The sequence below is a fragment of the Falco peregrinus genome, chromosome 1 (genome assembly GCF_023634155.1).
Source record: "Falco peregrinus isolate bFalPer1 chromosome 1, bFalPer1.pri, whole genome shotgun sequence".
NCBI lineage: Eukaryota > Metazoa > Chordata > Aves > Falconiformes > Falconidae > Falco > Falco peregrinus.
In genome coordinates, this window is record NC_073721.1 from 98,929,281 (window position 1) to 98,946,574 (window position 17,294).

Consider the following 17,294-nt stretch of genomic DNA (forward strand, 5'->3'; position numbering starts at 1 on the left):
GCTTAACTTTATCTGGAGAGATACATCCCAAATACAGGATTTTTTTTTTAATGTATTTTGATGAATATATTTATATATGAATATGTGAAAAAAATCAGGTTTGCTCCAAAAATCTTTGCTTTTCTTTAGGGAATAATGTGACTTCTCTATCAACTTGTTTTCACGTATAACCACATTGTTAGGAGCACTCCAGTTAATTACTGTTTTGTTTAAAAATGATGCAAAAAAATGAAGTTCAGTGGTGAACACTAATGAGGATAGGTAATACACTCTGATAATTTAAATCTAAGCAAAATGCCATTGTAAGTGTTGAGGGTAAGTACTGGAGCAAAATCAGAGTGCTGTGGAAGTCTGTATATACAACAAATGTAGTTTAGCCCACTGTGCTATTTATAACAAACAACGGGATTGATACATTCCTTTTTTTCCTAGCGTAGGAGGGCTCAGTCATTTTAAATTTTGAATTAAGATGAGGAGGTTTGATTTCATATCTTAGAGCTTTGTTAGCATTAAATTTTTAACCTTCATTTCAAGTGGAAAGTTTCTGCATATTTCTTTGTTGTACAGTGTTGTAGTGTAATTTGAAACACATGTAGAGTTCTGGCACTTAATGCAGAAGTGACTCGTGTAACTTCTTTGCTGTCAATCATAGGGATTTTATTTTTTAAGTGAGGCAATAGTAAGGATGCTCTCCAAATTATTCTTAAACTATAGTTGAATCTGGTCTTTGGCTGGATTAGTTTTTGCTAAAACCCTGTCAGTGTCTGTGTTGGGTTCAAGACAGTGAAATAACTGAGAATTGATTTTGAATGGGTGACAGGACTGCTGGGCTTTAAAAGTTGTAGCAGGTGATTTTTCACATCTGCTTTCTTTGTCATTGGGGTATGTGGATATTTCTTGAATCTTGGAAAAGGAGAAAAGCCACAAATGAAGGGCTTATTTGATCTGCTCTGGCCCGTTGATTTTGAACACTGAATTCATTCTCCTCCTTTGAATAGAATATAGTTTCTCAATAAGCTCAGTAGTCAGAGTCAAAAGATTGAGTAAGAGCACTGAAAGCTTGTCTTGCTTTGGAGGGCATGTAGAGGGCTGCACTCCTTGCTGGAATTCTCTTGCCTACCAAGGCATATGGTCTGAATTTCCCAGTGTCTCCTGTTGCAGGGGCTGATCCTCAGTAGAAAGATTTGTCGGCTGCAATGCATTTTGAATCGGGTGCCTAATGAATGAGAATTGGCAGGTAAAAAGTGCTTATTGATTTAAAGTCACAGCTACATTTGCATACAGCCTTTTGAAGTGAAGTATTTTTTGCTCATTTTATCATGAATGATTGAATAAAAACCTGCGAATGACAGTAGAGGTACTGTGTGGGTACACTTTCTTTGGAATGGTGTGAAATGGCCAAGTGTGCTGTCTTTTTCAAGAGCGGATAGAACAAGGAAACAGAACTGTGTGTAAACCACCTTAATTTGATTTGATGTAGAAACTGTGTTGTATAGTTTTAGTGTACTACAGAAATTCTATAGGTTTTGTCGTAGGGTTTGGAAGGACACAAATTTAATATAGGGGAGGTAGATTAGCACCAATTTTTTCCAGCTGAATGGAAATCAAGGAAAGCAGTACAGCCTTTAGTGAGTCTGAAATCTTACTGTTTAAGAAATCAGCTTTCTGGCAGAAATGTCTATGAACATTTCAAACGACACCCTGTAGTATATGGTGTTTTGCATGGAGCTCTTCTGTCAAGGTCATTAGCAATTGAATATATTAGAAGTGGACTGCTTATGAAACGGAGAGTTTTGCTTCCTGCCCGCCCACCTGTGGGTATAGTGTGGGTTCTGTAACTGTAAAAGGTCTCAGGAGGGTTATAAAAGCAGAGAATATGGAAAATATATAAAGAAACAAAGAAGGAAGCCTGCATACACCATGAAGTTTCTTACATGTGAAGCTGGCTGTAGTTGTATACGTACCACTAAATTAACCTCAAATGCTGGCCATGACAGCAGAATGTCCATAGTAATTGTTTTTGTTGGCATTTGGATTCAGAATTAACTCATCGATCTAACATGAGTCTCTGTACTCAGAATACTGGTCTGGAAATGTTTTTTTACTTTTTCATGCAATCATGGAAAAAATATGTTTCTGCTCGAAGCAGTTGTCAAACAAGCTTCTTTCATCGACAATCAGACACAGGGCAGCTGAGTAAGGCTGTTTAGTCTAGAATAAATACTCAAGAGATTACAAGGTCGCTGTAGGAAATGTAATTATACCATTTATTCCAGAATAGTCTTTTTGTAGTGTGGGCTTGCAGAATACTAAATCATGCATTTATTAAAATACATATAATATGAAGAAAAAATAATTTGGAGCCTTAACATAAGGAATGGAGAATTGTCTTGCAAACTGCACAAGAGGATTAACCAGTAAATATTTACAACTGCTTCAGAAAATCAGGATGATAATATTGGCTTTATTATTGGAAATTGGTAGGAAGCAAACCCTGAATTGTCTCTGCAGGTGCAGGGGCAATGCTGCTAAGTAGGCAGCTAAAACAGTGTCAGGCAAAGCTGCTGTTGTATTGTAACGTGGTGGGAGGCATCCAGCAACTGTGCGGTCCAAATGCCCTATTTTCTGCACCCTGTCTCACCCAATCAAAGCCTTGTTACTACCAGCCACTTAAAAGTATCTGATCATCTGTGGTAGATCTTATCTGTTACTGAAAGCCCTACTTTTCTTTCGTCCTTCCCTTCATCTCCTGCATTGATAGCGCTGTTTATGTGTGGTTCTCCTGTGACTTTTTATGTCCACAGACTTTATTCCTTATTTGTTCTCCATCAGCTTAGAAAAACACATTTTGCCAGAAGTTAAATTTCAGATCTTCTGTTGCTTCTTTGAATTTATGTGGTAAGTTTGAGGTCAGTAGTTTTGTGCTCAGTATTTTCTTTTTCTGTACTTTTTTCCTTCCTTGCTTGTCCTGCACTCCATCATATTGCCTGTTTTGAGTCTTTCTCTGACTCCGCAGCCAGATGTATAATTGCACTGAGAATTATGTAGTTGCCACAAGAAAAACAATACGTTTTGCATGTGCAGGAGGGATTTTTCAAGCTTATCTCTCACTTCAGTGACAGAAGGGCCTCAGTGTCCTCAGGTTTTGTAGTTCTTTTCCAGGACAGAGCCCCCAGATGCTTTCTTTAAGCCCAGTGTTACACTACAGAGGCAGGAACACCTTAGCGATGATGGTCATAAAGAATATGGGAACTCATTGAGGACCATTGCTGAGAGGAAGAGCTCCTCCTTTTGATCAATATCTGAGCATCACTCGTGCTCTGTAAAGAATGAGAGAGGTCATGACAAGGAGTTGCTCTGGGGCAGTCCAGGCAAACACTGTGATTGTTTCCTGAAGGGTCTGTTTAGGTGCACTGATCTCTTACATTAATTATTTATTTTCAGTTGTAGTTCAAGTAGAAAGCTGAGGAGCATCCTTTAAGAATCCCTTGTAATAAAAATGCAAGAAGGAAGTCCGAAAAGAGGAGACCCTTTGCTGTTGTTTTAGGAAGGGGGAGTTATGTATAACAAAAATACTTGGACTGAGTGGGACAGCCAGCAAAATAGACCCCTAAAGAGGAAAATAAAGCCATAAATTGTGCATCTCCTTGACTCTGACACTGATAAACATAGTTGTAAAGCAACCTTCCAAATAAAAATTGTTTGTTCAGGTGAATTGCAGGCTTCCTGAAATGGCAGAGGGAAGCATGGGGGTCTCTTGCTTGAAGCTTTACGCAGCTTTTCAAGCTGCTGCTCCTGATCCTTTCATGCACTTCAGGTAGCTTTGTTGCACTTTTATTCTTGATGACTAGTAGTTCTCACAGTGAACAGGAGTCAACAATGTTTAAAGCTTCTCTGAAGAGTGCTAAGTGCTAGGAGTGAGATTTCTTCTTGGAGGAACATGCCATTTGCCAAAGTCAGTAATTCAATTCATAAGTTTGATTGTATGTAACTGATCTTACACCTGATATGATGGATGGCAAGATTTTGAAGGGTTGAGTTGGTAGTATCTGTTTTCTTATTTTAATAGTGACCCTCATGTCCCCCAGATTATATCATACTGGAGGAAGTTTTTGGAGAAGTGGAACTGGAGAGCTTTTCTTAGAGTTAATGGTATCTGATCATGTGTTCTCGTCTTTATTTTTCCTAGTTGTCTTTGAAAGGAAAATAAAATACCCAGATCTTAATGGACTCTGATTCTTACAGGTGTGTAGCTCCTTCCACTCCAGCAGTTCACTGATTGCAGTCATGTTTCGTGCAGCAGCAGAGATTTTAGGGGTAACTAAGAACCTAGCTGCTGCATGAAAAGGAGTGGTTAGATATGGAGGGAGGACCCTAAAAGTACCTTGATTAACAAAAAAACTGCCTGGTAAGCTTATGACTTATTAGCCACCAGAGAAGCTGCATGGAGTGAGACACTTCATAGATGTCCTAACTGCTAGAGAAAAGCTTTAGTCAGAGCTTGTAAGCACCCACAAGGCCAAGCTGTGGGAAGCCAGACTGCATTAGTTCTCGTGTCACGGCAGTACTTAAAAAGAAAAGAGAAGAAAACTGAAGCTTTTTGGATCTTTGAAATCAGAAGATGTCCAAGGATGGGTAAAAGATTATTAGCTCAGGTGTCTTTTGTAGTTAGTCATGTATGTATGTTGGGTCAAACGGGCAAAAGAGGAACCCAAGCCTTTTACAAACAAGCAAGCAAAATGCAAAACAAAAACCAAACAAACAAAAAAAACCCCGCAGCACAACTGTTCTTAAAACTTTGTGTGTTCCATACCACTTCTATTCATCATGAACACTGATAACATGAGGTGCTCTTAATTCAAAGTCTCTTAAATGCCAGTATTTGCAGGATGGGGTTATAATCAATGAATTCTCTAAATGCTAGTCATTTATAAGCATCCACTGCTTTCATTTCAAATTACCCTCTGTATCAAATGATTGAGATGTTACCCAGTTGCTCAATACCTGCAATAGTGTCGCTGGCTGTGCTGAAGCTGGCTTGTGGTGCTGTCTGCACAGTGCTTTGCCTTAGCCAGTACAGCCCACTGCAAGGCCAGTAAAGCTGTCCATTGACACGTGCAGAGCGTGCAGCAGCACCTGCTTGGGCTGAGAAAGGGAGGACTGATCCCTGAACGGACACTGGTCTTGTAAAGAGTGGTGGAACAGCTACAGAGGTGATTTATTAATTCAGCATTTTTTTAAATACACCCTTTTTTCCTTCCTTGGGTAAGGGATATAATATGTTTCCTATCATGCTCTGTAGCTTTGATTTTTTTTTTTTAATTATTTTATATTTTTGTTAGTGGGATGGCTTACAGGGCTTGAGAAAAGCACCCACAATTAAGTTGGTTGGCTGGAGATTATATACACACATTTAGGAACTGATTTTCATGGCTTTGGTTTTAAAGCCTTGCTAATAGTTGGTTGAAAACTGTTTTAGGTAAACAAACCATGTAGTGCCAGGCTTCCAGAAAGAATTGAGCTGTTCACTCCTCTCTCTTCCATATTGAGGCATTGGACTTAGGCCACATTTCTAATAACAAAATAGGGGTTTGAACATAATCGGACTTCACAGATGAACTATTGCTCAGGCTTGAAGGTAACGCCACCATATTTTTGTTTCTCTACCTAACTGGTATTAAATGTAAAAAACATAAATCCTTTTCAGTGGGAGAGGAGAAGGGGAGATGGTTTTCATTTGGCATAATTTCCTGTGAGACATAGTTCTAAACAAGGCCCATATTTACACAAGACAATACAGTTTTACATGTACTAGTGTATCCAGCACATTTTAAAATTGTTTAGCCAGCCCTGGGTATTAAATACCTTCACAATAAATGTGTTTAATAAAAGTAGATGAAGTTTGAAATAATTTTTGAATAATTTTACAGTAGAAACACCAGCTAAATCAACCCCATTGCAGTAATAAATGTCACAAAAACAATTAATTATACTTGCTTGCCACTGCAAAATCAATTGTGTAACTGTTCTTCTAAAACTGACTTTTACATTACTAAATCCTAAACACTACACTTCTGTAACTTGTCAGAATCAGGTTTTGGTTAATAGATATTTTCAGTGATGTAATGGGAAATTCTGGCATGGAGTCAGAATATAATGGACTGTGATTAATGTTTTAATAAGCACTTTTCTTCTACTTATGATGCAGCAGTGAAATGGTTTCCTGCTTAGATTGATAGAACAGCAGGTGTGCATACATACTTTTTTTCTTTCAGTAAGAATAAAGTTTTCAATTCTTTTGCTTGAAAACATTTAATGTTTTTCCTTGAGTCAAACGCTGCTGATTTGGGGGTTTCAGTTTGTTTGGTTTAAATGCAGCAATTGCTGATATTTGTCATTTGGAAGTGGGGGATGCCATGGAAACCTTTTCAGTACTTCAAATGCTTTCTGTAAGAGGAAACTCATTAGTTTAAAAAATAGTTTTGATGTATTGATGTTTTCTTCAGTGAAATGATTTGTTTAAAAATACTGTTAGAGTAACTCAAAAGTGTGTGAGAACAAAGTACAGTGTTGAAAATATTAGATGGTTAGATTTATTATTTAAGTTGATGTAATACACTTGCTACATACTTGGTTACTTTTGTACTGGAAGTGGTTGTGTTTTTCTATATTTAAAATATTTCTACACCCCCACCCCCAAAAAATTTCAGTTATGGCTTTTAACATCAATCCAGATTTGTTGCAGGGATAGTTTTATTGCTTAGGGATCCAGTCATCTGCTGTCCTGATGTAGAGGTGGTGTTTCTTCTAAGATGCTGCTTAGAGTGAGCATATTTTCTGTGCTCTTAACATCCTACTTATACCAGGTGGTGGCTGTGCACTTGGTCTTCACTCCTCTGCAGAGGAACATATATAATAAGTATATTTATAAAATACTTTTTTTTAAAAAAAAAACAAACCACAGAGCATGAGGACTACCTTCTGACACAAAGTAGTCTCACTTCTTTCCTTCTCTGTCCTTGTAGGCTGGATGGTAGCAATCAATATACCTGTGATGGAGAGAGGAGAAAGAGGGTGAACGCTGTAGAAAGAGGACATCCCGTGTTTGGGTATTGTTGGCATTAGTCCACTAGACAAGACTCTAGGCACCTCTGGTCTCTTACTTCAAAAAGTTTGATGAGCCTTTCTGGCTTTGGTTCTGGCTCTAATGCAGGTGCTCTTCTCTCTTCTGGAGTCTGTTGACATTGATATTCAAGATTACAGGTAGTTTCTTCATCTCTTTGTTCTTTCCCCTAAACCTGGGAATCTTACTGATTCCTCTATTCTCAGGAGCATCAACCCATGCTTTAATTTTTCCATCACCTTTGGAAAAAATGCAGATATCGGCATACTCATGTTTTTAGTATTTATTGAGAATTTCACAGCCAGCCTCTGTATCTTGATTTTATGCAAACTCTCTGTACTGGGGTAGCATCTGCCTTGCTTAGAGAAGTTTATTTGTGTATTTCCTTTATTTGCTACTGCTGCATTTGTCTAGTTCTCCCTTAAAAAGATGCAGAAAGTGAGTTCTGGCTGCTATCTTTATTTCTTGACTCTCTTCCAGAATTCATGAGGAAATGCTCATATATAAAGCCAAAAAAAATCTACACCTCTTCTCCCCTTCCTGTCATTAGAAGGTTCCCTCTCTCCTCCTCTTTTCACATTTAGGCTCTGATGGATTGGGCAGACTTCTTGCTCTGTGGTCATTGATTCTGTTAATTGTCAAGAAGTATTCCAGAAAGGAGAGAAGAGGAGATCTGCACTCTGAGGCCATCTCAAAACTTGGAAGCATAAAGGCTCTGCTGTTCCAGACTCTCTCAGCACACAGTTAATTTTGGAATGAATAGTCCTGCAGATACAGAGTCTGCAAACAATCTGAAATATGGAAAGAAAATTTTGCCTTTAATTTTGCCTTTCTTCCTCCCCCTTATTTCATGATGTAGGTGGATCTTGCTTTTTTTTCCTCACCAAAAGGGAAGCAAGCATTGCTGGGAAGGTGTGAGTACGATAGGGGAGTTCGTTTTCAAGACTCTCCTGGGAATGAGCAGTACTCTGCCTTGAGCAGTCCAGGCAGTAGGACCCCTCTTCTTGATCTTTTGGCTTTTGTCTGAGAGCAGTCACCAAAGTGATATTTTTGTGAAACTTCTCTGTTGTTCTTGCTCACCCAGAAACAATCTGTAGACTTTTTAGGTCTGCTGTATTTGCTCAATTTATCCAGGCCTTGAATGTGCTTGGAAAAACATGAACGGGCAGAAGAACAGATAAAACTGGTGTTGTCCAGTTCTACAAACACCTGAACAATCGATAGTGCCCTAACGGTTGGTACTGACCCTGGAGATGAAAGCAGTGAGTTCTCGCAGGTAATGCCTGCCTTCTCCAAAGAGCTGTAGGAAGTTCACGTGTTCCCTGACCTGTGTTTAGCTCTAGTGTGAACGTACTACTCTGAAAAATTCTTATTGAACTTACTTTGGTGCTGAGGGTGGCAGGCTTAAAAATAAATAAAAGCTGAACGTAGGTCCAGTTCTGCTCCTGGCCCTGGCAGAGGGGATTTGCAGTGGTTTCTGTGGGAACAGGATTAGGCGTACAGAAGCGCCTTTAACGTTCTTACCCTTGGGCAGTTACGTGTGGACACAACTTTCCTTTGCAACACAGTGTGTGAACTGTGTGTGCTCACAGGCACTTCCATAACTGAGGAGTGTGCTCCACATTGCTCAGGGATGTTTGTAAATGAAGCAAAGGAATGTGGCTACCTATATGAGAGCTGTGGCAGACAAGCGGTGTGCTAGTGCTGCAGGCTGTTTGTCGGGCCAAATTAGTAGGTACTTGGCTTTACTGGGAATGGTTAGCTGCTGGTTGACTTTCCTGTATTTCAAAACAAATGCAGAAAAACTGTCTGGAGCTATCTGCTAAGATCAGCGGCCCATATGTACTACAGGAGCAGGTTTTACAGCTTGTCTGCCCTGGGAATTAAAGACAGGAAAAAAAAGTCTTTTCCTTTAATGCTATTTTTATCCCCTTAGAAAAATACTTTCTGAATAGGACCAGCAAGTGTATGAGATTTCAATAGTCGTGTATGGGTCCATTTCATACCTTCACCCTGTATGTGCACACCTCTTGTTTCCGTGGGAGTAGTGGAGCAGAAAAGGAGTTTAATGTCTTAGCATCTACCCAGCAGCCCTGCTGAGGGATGACATGTAGGTGCAGCAGGGACTCTATAATCTAGAAGACCTCCAGACAGGGGGCTGCTTTCACCACCTCACTGCTGCTTTTCAGTGAGCATGGGAAACCTAGTAAGGTAAAATTTCTGAAATCTATGGTAGTTATACATCTGAGCTCCTTATGAGCCTGTGCTTCTAATTTCTTCCTCTTCCTCCCCCCATCCCGTTGGTACTTTCATTCCTTATCTGCAAAAATGGGAATATCTATTTTGAAGTATCAGCATTAGGCTCTGGGAAGCACTTGCTACTTAGAGTAGAGGGGACCACATAAGCTGGAATGGCTGGGTGGAGGTGATAATAGAGGCTACTGGTGTTTTCAAAGAATAGTGTGTACTCTATTTTGGGCTGCTTTGAAAGATGGTTATTTGCAACAAATCCCAGTGTTTTTGTTGACTCATGACTAATTTTAGTTTTATTCAGCATTTTTTTGCCCTTCTGAGGGCTTCAACAGCTGAAACAGCATCATCTTGCCACACAGCAGTTTCAGCTGAGCCTGGTGTTTGAAATGGCAACACTGCTAAATGTTTGTGACTTGTTTTTAGAACTGCATTTCAGCTGCCAGGTTTCTTAAGAAAGCAAAAACAATATGAAAAGCAAGAAATACCAATAAAGGAGAAGCTTTAGAATACTTCCGATGTAAAAGATAATAATAATTATCAAACTAAAAAAAGGTTCAGAAGGCATGCTAAATTTAGCAAAATTTCTTGAAGTAACAGGAAGGCAACATCTAAATAAGCATGTGTGCTCCTTGATTCTCTTCACCTTCTTTCCTTCCTCTTTTCTCCATCCCACACATAAACTCATAGATTAAATTTTCTTTTAATGAGCTGTTCCCAAAAATTTTGCTTTTCCTCTGGTAAAAGGTTTGGGTGCTCCCAGAAGAATAGCTGCCACATGGTAGGGATAAATGTAGGGGGGAGTGAGAGCTCCCCAAAATTCTCTACTTCCTTGCAAAGTGGTAAAGAAACTGCAGTGGTGTCATTAATTCTTCCAAGTACAGGGCAGGACTTAGGGCATCAAGAATATTTGCTTTGAGGGCGTCCTCTGTGCACCCAGCAAAAGCAGTAATTTCTACTGGAATGGATATTATTGATGCATGTGTTTGTGTGTATGCACATATCATTACATAAAATTTTACATTTACAGTGTAATAACTCTTTTTTATTGCTGTCATATTATTGCATGTTTCTGTAAGCATGTCAATGCGTCGATTGTTTTAGCAACTACAGCTGAAGATAGGTGTTTTGCCCCAGAAGAGAGAAGCTAATGCTCAGAGAACTTTTTGCAGAAAAACAGGTTGAATACTGAATAGACAAAGGTAACGTTTTCTAGAGCAACTAATTGAATGAAGAGTCTGTCTTCCTACTTCTAATGAACTGTAGGCTCTGAATTGATTAAAAACGTGTACTAGCTTAGGATAATCAGACTAGACAAGGAAAGGTGTTGGAAACATGGTGTTAGTGTAAAAGGATGTATTGGTGCATGGGGCAGTGTGTGCTGCTTGGAAGGGTGCTTGCACAGCCACAGAGGAAGAGGCCAGCCACGCGGAGAGATGGATGGATCAGATCTAATCCTGTAGCAGATTCCTTTATAGTCTTTGTTAAATCAGGTAGACTAAAATCCTCAAAGGGGATTTGGTTAAGCACCAAAATACCTTTGGAGTTTGGCTTCAGTGCATTTGTAAATCCTTCTCTCCCCGCGCCCCACTCTCTTACCCTGCTTGATATTTCTTGGTGTATGTATCCACCTCCTTAGCTACAGAAGTAACCAGAGCTCAGGTTTTGTAAGTTGGCCACCATTACCTTTATGATGTTTCCACAATTAATTGATTTGTGTAGTGCCATGTCTTGTGTGACCTGTGTTCTTTGCTCCTAGCTGCATGACCTTTGCTATTAAGCTGTCTCTAGTTGGAAGAAGTCTGTATCAGTAAGTGCTACAGATTAGCCTGAATAATTTATTTATTTTCCCAGCCCCCTCAGATTTTTTGACAGCTTCACATTTTACAAGGAATGACTTTTATATTTGCTTTCAAATCATAGATGGAAGTTGTTGAATATCACTGGGATAAAACGAGATCCCTGTAGGGAAAATACCTTGTTGGATGATGTATCCCCATTTACACTTATTTCTTGAGATCTATCAGTGTAAATCATGCTTAAATATTTTTTTGTTGTTGTAGCACCCATGAAACCAATTTGAATGTGGTACTTTAAGAAACAAAAATTACTGCTTGTTTTTCTTATAAACCTAAAGGTAGGTGAGCTTGAGGTGTGTCACTGAGTGATGTGTAAGTTCTTGGGGTGAAGAAATTTGAGACCAGTGTTGGTTAAACAAATCCATAGGTCAGTGTAGAATATATACAGTGGCAGTGCATTAAACGGACAGAGCATATAGTGGGAGCTTTTGTAGTCTAGTGGGATTAAGTGGTAGTCATTCTGCTGCAAAAAGATAACTAACTCAGGAATAAGACCCATAGCGTTCCTGTGGAAATCTTAGTGAATAGATTTTTTCCCTTGAAAAAATGGAATGTACTTTTTATGTAAAAAAGTGAGGAATTTGCTTTGATGCAGCTTTAACCCTCTGTAAAGAGTTACAGAAAAATAGTGTAGAGCTGCACTCGTGCTAAGGTGCATGTGGGGTTTGAGATGCTTCTCAAATGTTTGAGATGGCTTCTAGGGCGGCTTGGACTTGTGTGTGCTCCAGTGCATGTTGGAATACCACAGAAGTGGTCTGGGAAGAGCCAGCTCTGCTTCTCCTGTGGTTTTTGCTCTTCAGTGTCTTCAGCTGATAGAACCTTTGTAGTACAAGTAGTTCTCAGTCATGAAGGGTGTCACATTAGCCCATAGTATATATATGTGCCAAAATGTTATTGAAGTCTTTGAAAACCTCCGTAGCACTTGTGTGGCAGATCATACTTCTATGTAGCTGCTTTAAATTCAGCTTACTAGAGTGCTTGTCCTGCTGATGGGAGAGATCAATATGGGCCTTTGCTCTCTTCCCTTAAGTCACATCAGCAGCCTGTCAGATGTGATGCACTGCGCTTGACCAGCTCAATAGAAATTATTAGCTTTATTTGGTTAGTAAAGAAATTTTATTTGATCAAACCCCGTTTCTCACCAGAATGTCGGAGTGCTTTGGAGTAGACTATAGCTCTTTACTTCAGCATAGGTCCATGCCCAAATTAAAGTGACTGGTTTTCTTCTGTGATGTATTTTTCCATGCTGCTGAGGGACTTAAAAACTGAGGGGTGTAGGTGCACAGGGACCCTGACGTTGTTACCCAGTTACACATCCAGTGAGTACTCCCAGTTCCTGACTGCCATCCGAGAGAGCTGGAGTACTGGTCCAGTTGCTTTTAATGGTCGATTACGAGGAAATGCATTTTGATAGGAAAGTTTTTTCAACACTTGCATTATCCACCATGCTGCTCTGTATTCACTTATGTTTTAACTGAAGAACTGCATTAATCACATTGTATACGTTACCTTTCTCTCTGCTGCATTTAATTAGGAGGTTTATACATTGATGTGCAACAAACATTAAATTGGGGCTAATGGGAAATGGCTTTGGACTTGAGTTATAGTAACCATAAAATGTGGTGAGATCTGGCACTTGATTTAATGATGCCAAAGAGTGGCATGGCACGTAATCTAATGACACCACATTGTATGGTGTTGCGTAACGCACTAATATTTTATGTAGTCTTAAAAAAGAAAAAAGCTTGGTTATAACATTCAGTGCACGTTTGTGCACAAACATGCATATACCTGTTTATGGCTGTGGCTCACACTGGGTTTGAAATTTCTTGTTATAGAAAGCAGGGTTTATATCTTAATAATATGAGAAATTAAGCAGTTCAAGAGCATAAAGCAGGAAAATGACCTTTAATTTTCTACAGATGTTTGATGATTGAAGACTAAAAGAGTTTCATAATGAAATGGCAAATTGCATGAAAGAAGTTAAACTTCAGTACAAAGATACGCTGTGTCTTAATATTCCGGGGGAGTCTTATCAAGTACTAATATAATAATCTCTCACCTCTTGTCTTGCAGCTTTTTGACTTGATGTAGCCATGGAACTTCCCTTTAAAGCACAGTAATTTCTCTAAAACCTGTTTGATCTGTCAAATAGGTGCAGAAGCTTGTGTCACACATGAAGAAGATGGCAAATTCAGCTCTGACAGATGATACAAATACAGTGAAGTTAATTGACTTCGCCAAGGGAGAAAAATTCTTCCTCCCAATTATGTCAAATGCCAGTCAACTTTTCAGAGGTGGGGAGGGAAACGTGCCTAAAGGACAATACTGATACAGTGCTTTTCTAGTAGGTGCTTTCTGTGCTTAATTTTTATTTTTACTTTTTCTATTTAAGCTTTCAGGGATAAAATAATAAAATCAATTAGCTCAGTTGTATCTATGTTGGGATTCTCAGACCCCACAAATCCGTTGTCCTTCTGTGGTCTTTCAGGATTTTCTGCCTGTTTTTGTAAAGATAAAACTTTCAGAAGATTCTGTGAAGCAATGAAGTCTTGGACTACTTACTTTTCTGCCACTTTTAGCTGTTCTGCTTCTTTGACTTCATATTGGTATAATTTAAACCCTGTCAAAGTCACAGGTTTCTATCACATTCCAAGTTTTTAGTATTTGGAAGGCAAAGGAGAGGATTGGGCTCTGTACTTTGTTTGTTAATCCCTGGTCAGGACTATAACCTGTCTCATATATGAAGCACTGCAGTTTCGTGTTCTAGCACCACATGATTCTTTTACAAAAATTTCCTGTCAGTGGAGAAGGAGCCAAGCGGGGCTGTCATGGTAGGGGTTCTTGTTTTGAGGAATCAAACTCACGTTTTCTCCACTCTGACACCTTTCGCTCCCTCAGCTTAGTTTTTGTTTTTAGTTTGTGGGTTTTTCCACTGCAACTCATGGTAAGTATTATTGCCAAGAAAGTATAAATAAAATAAATAATAAAAAGGGATTGATGTAGGCAATTTTTAATTCTGTCCCCTTCTGAGATTGTGATGCATGACAGAGCAGAGTGGCGGACAGTTTGTGTGTGCAGACGTTTACACAAACACTTAGCATGTCCAACAGGATTATCTGTACTGCGGTTAAAAGGGACTATGTCTCTGATATATCGAAGTTCATCCGTAGTGAGGCTGGGTACCCAGCCTGCATTCCCTCTCCCTGGTAGGTACGACAGGTAGCCACGTGTTGTAGCAGAACAAAGATAAAACTGTCCCAGGAGTTAGTTTTTCACAGGCTCGGAAGACCTGCCTGGCTGGCAAGCCTTAGGTTTTCTGCCCACTGGATGGGTTTCTTTCTCACTGGATGAGCCCTTTAAGTCACCAAGGCTGAGGATGGTTGCCATTAATTAAGGCTGCAAGCTAATATTTTTGGGGGAAAAAAGAACAAAAGAAATCACAACGCTGTCTTCAGGTTATTTTCACAGTGAAGGTAGAATCTGTTCCCATTGTCCTTTTCTTTTGTAGCACAACTCTACTATATATAGCCGGTCTTTTTGTTCTTACTGTTCAGTGACCCTTATGTTTTTTTCAAGAGTATGTTGGTAAATCTGATAGTGTTTATATTTTGTATGGTTAGAATTTTTGTTATTTATTGCTGCATTTTTCACTTTACAAAAGTGCCTAGGAACATATTGTGCAAGTCCATCATATTAGACACTGTACAGTGATTTAGATATGTGTTGAGGAACAGTCCATGCCCCAAACTGCCTAAAAGTAGAGGATGCCATCTTTAAAAGAAAAAAAAATACTTAAAATGAAAACATGCAACAGTAACAAACTAGCTCCTTTCTTGTTTCCCTTGCACTTGACTCTCTTCTTGCTAAATGTGGCAATACTATCAAAACTTTTCATTCTTATGGCTTCTGCCTGTCAGTGTAACTGTTCCAGACCTTTCAGTGGCAAAGAACTTGATTCCATTTGTGGATTCCAACTTTTTACTCATCCTTGCATCTGGTTTTGTTGCCTTACAACTCAGATATTTTCAGATTGACACAATATTGATCACAGTTGCATTTAGTTAAATTTGAGGTTAGTTTACACGAGTCAATGATGAAATTTCATGTGACACTCTTTTGGACATCAGGCATTCATTATGTTTAGAAGTTGGGGAACTTTATTCAGCCACTAAATGTACTAAAAGGCCTTTATTAAAACAAGACCTTAGTATGCATAATTTAGATTTGAATCATGGTAAGTTTGTTTTTTCACATTTCTTGGAATGTTCTTTCAGTTTAGCTAAACAACATTCTATTTAGGGCATAATTTTAAGAATAATTTTTGTAATTCTGGCAGCAAATGCTGTAACATTATAATTATGCCATAAGCATTCAATGTTTTTCCATCATAAACTGGCTATAATCCCAGTTCTGGAATACAGCTTTCTTGTTGCTCTCATTTCTTCAAGTGAAGGTGCGTTTTTGTCCACAGAAGTGATTTCTTAATGAAGTTCACCATTTGGGTTAGTTACTAAAGCGGTTCAAAAAGAAATGTCTGTCTGTCCCTCTGAAGTCATAAATGATTTTTGAGCTTTCCTTAGAGGAAATTCACTTTTAAGAATGAGTTAAGCCAGCAGTTACTATTCAGAAACAGGCTGATTCGTGCATATATTAAAATACTGTGCTCATATAACCGTCTTAGTTTAAAAATGGGAACTAGTTGAACCAATACAATCTAGTGACATTAACATACCTGTTAAGTGTTGTGGATTTCAGAGCAAAACAGGGTCTAGTGCTATACCCCTGGGGTCAATACTGGGACCAGTACTGCTTAGCCTCTTCATTACTGCCTGGCTGATGGGAAAGAGTGCATCCTCAGCAAGTTTGCAGGCGATATAAAGTTCAGAGGAGCAGCTTGTGCACCAGATGGTTGTGCTGCCCTTCAAAGGGACCTCGACAGGCTGGAGAAATGGTCTGACAGCAATCTTGTGAAGTTCAGCAAAGTCCTGCACCTGGGAGGAATAACCCCATGTACCAGTACAGGCTGGGGACTGATCAGCTGGAAAGCAGCTTTGCACAGAAGGCCTTGGAGCACACTAAGTTGACCATGAGGCAGCAATGTGTGTCCTTGTGGAAATAAGGCTAGCAGCCTCCTGGGCTGCATTAGGCAGAGTGTTGCCAGCAGGTCCAGGGAGGTGAGCCTTCCCCTCTGCTCAGCACTGGTGAGACGCACATCTGGAATACGAGGTCTGGTCCTGGGCTCACCAGTGCAGGAGGCATGGACACACTGGAGTGGGTAAGGACTTGGGGTATCTGTCAGGTGAGGCTGGATTGAGGGAGCTGGAACTGTTTAATCTGGAGAAGGGAAGGATTAGAAGGATCTTGTCAATGTGTGTAAATACCCAGTTGGGGGGCTGGGAGGAGAGGGGACAGAGCCAAGACCCTTCTCCGTGGTGACCAGTGCAAGGGCGAGAGGCAGTGGGCACAAATGGAAATGCAGGGAATTCCATTAAAACATGTTCACTCTGAGGGAAGTCATGTGCTGGAGCAGGTGGTTCAGAGAGTGTGAGAAGTCTTTCTCCTTGCAGATACTCAAAACTTGACTGGACATGGCCTGAAGCAACTTACTTGAGCTGACCCTGTTTGAGCAGGGGGGATGGACTGAATGGGCTCCATATGTGCCTTCCAGCCTCAAAGCTTTTCTGTTTTATGGCCTTTATGTCTGTCTGCTCTGACTCTGCATGACAAGATGAAAAAATTGCATCAAATAATCTCAGCATCAAGCTATGTAAAATAACTACCTACAAAAAAAAAAAGTATTTATTTCAAATGGAGGACTTCTAAACCAGAATCCACCAGAAAGTGTCTGTCAGCAGGCTACCTTTATCTTAATTACTTTTTGCAGAGGTCTCAGAGGTTGTCCGTGGGTATAGTCCACCAGTTTCTGAAGCTGTGTGTTAGATGCTGAGACTTGAGTTGCCATCAGGTGTAGGCTTGCTCACAAGACATTGGCTTTCTGTTCATATACTGCCCTGTCAATTACATACTTTCACCACTGAGTTTAAACTTTCCAGGAAGAA

General features: G+C 39.7%; 1 protein-coding gene across 4 annotated transcripts in view; it reads left to right on the plus strand.

Annotated features, from left to right (window-relative positions):
- The window catches only part of MNAT1 (MNAT1 component of CDK activating kinase), a 124,703-nt gene that overhangs the window by 91,571 nt on the left and 15,838 nt on the right, over positions 1-17,294 (plus strand). The window contains exon 8 of one of the 4 annotated variants that reach the window (XM_055802015.1): positions 2,805-2,898. The exons of the other annotated variants lie outside the window; for them this stretch is intronic. Coding sequence (XP_055657990.1) covers positions 2,805-2,862 — 58 coding nt within the window. The 3' untranslated portion in view covers positions 2,863-2,898. The remainder of the gene's footprint in view (positions 1-2,804; positions 2,899-17,294) is intronic. 4 annotated transcript variants of the gene reach the window in all.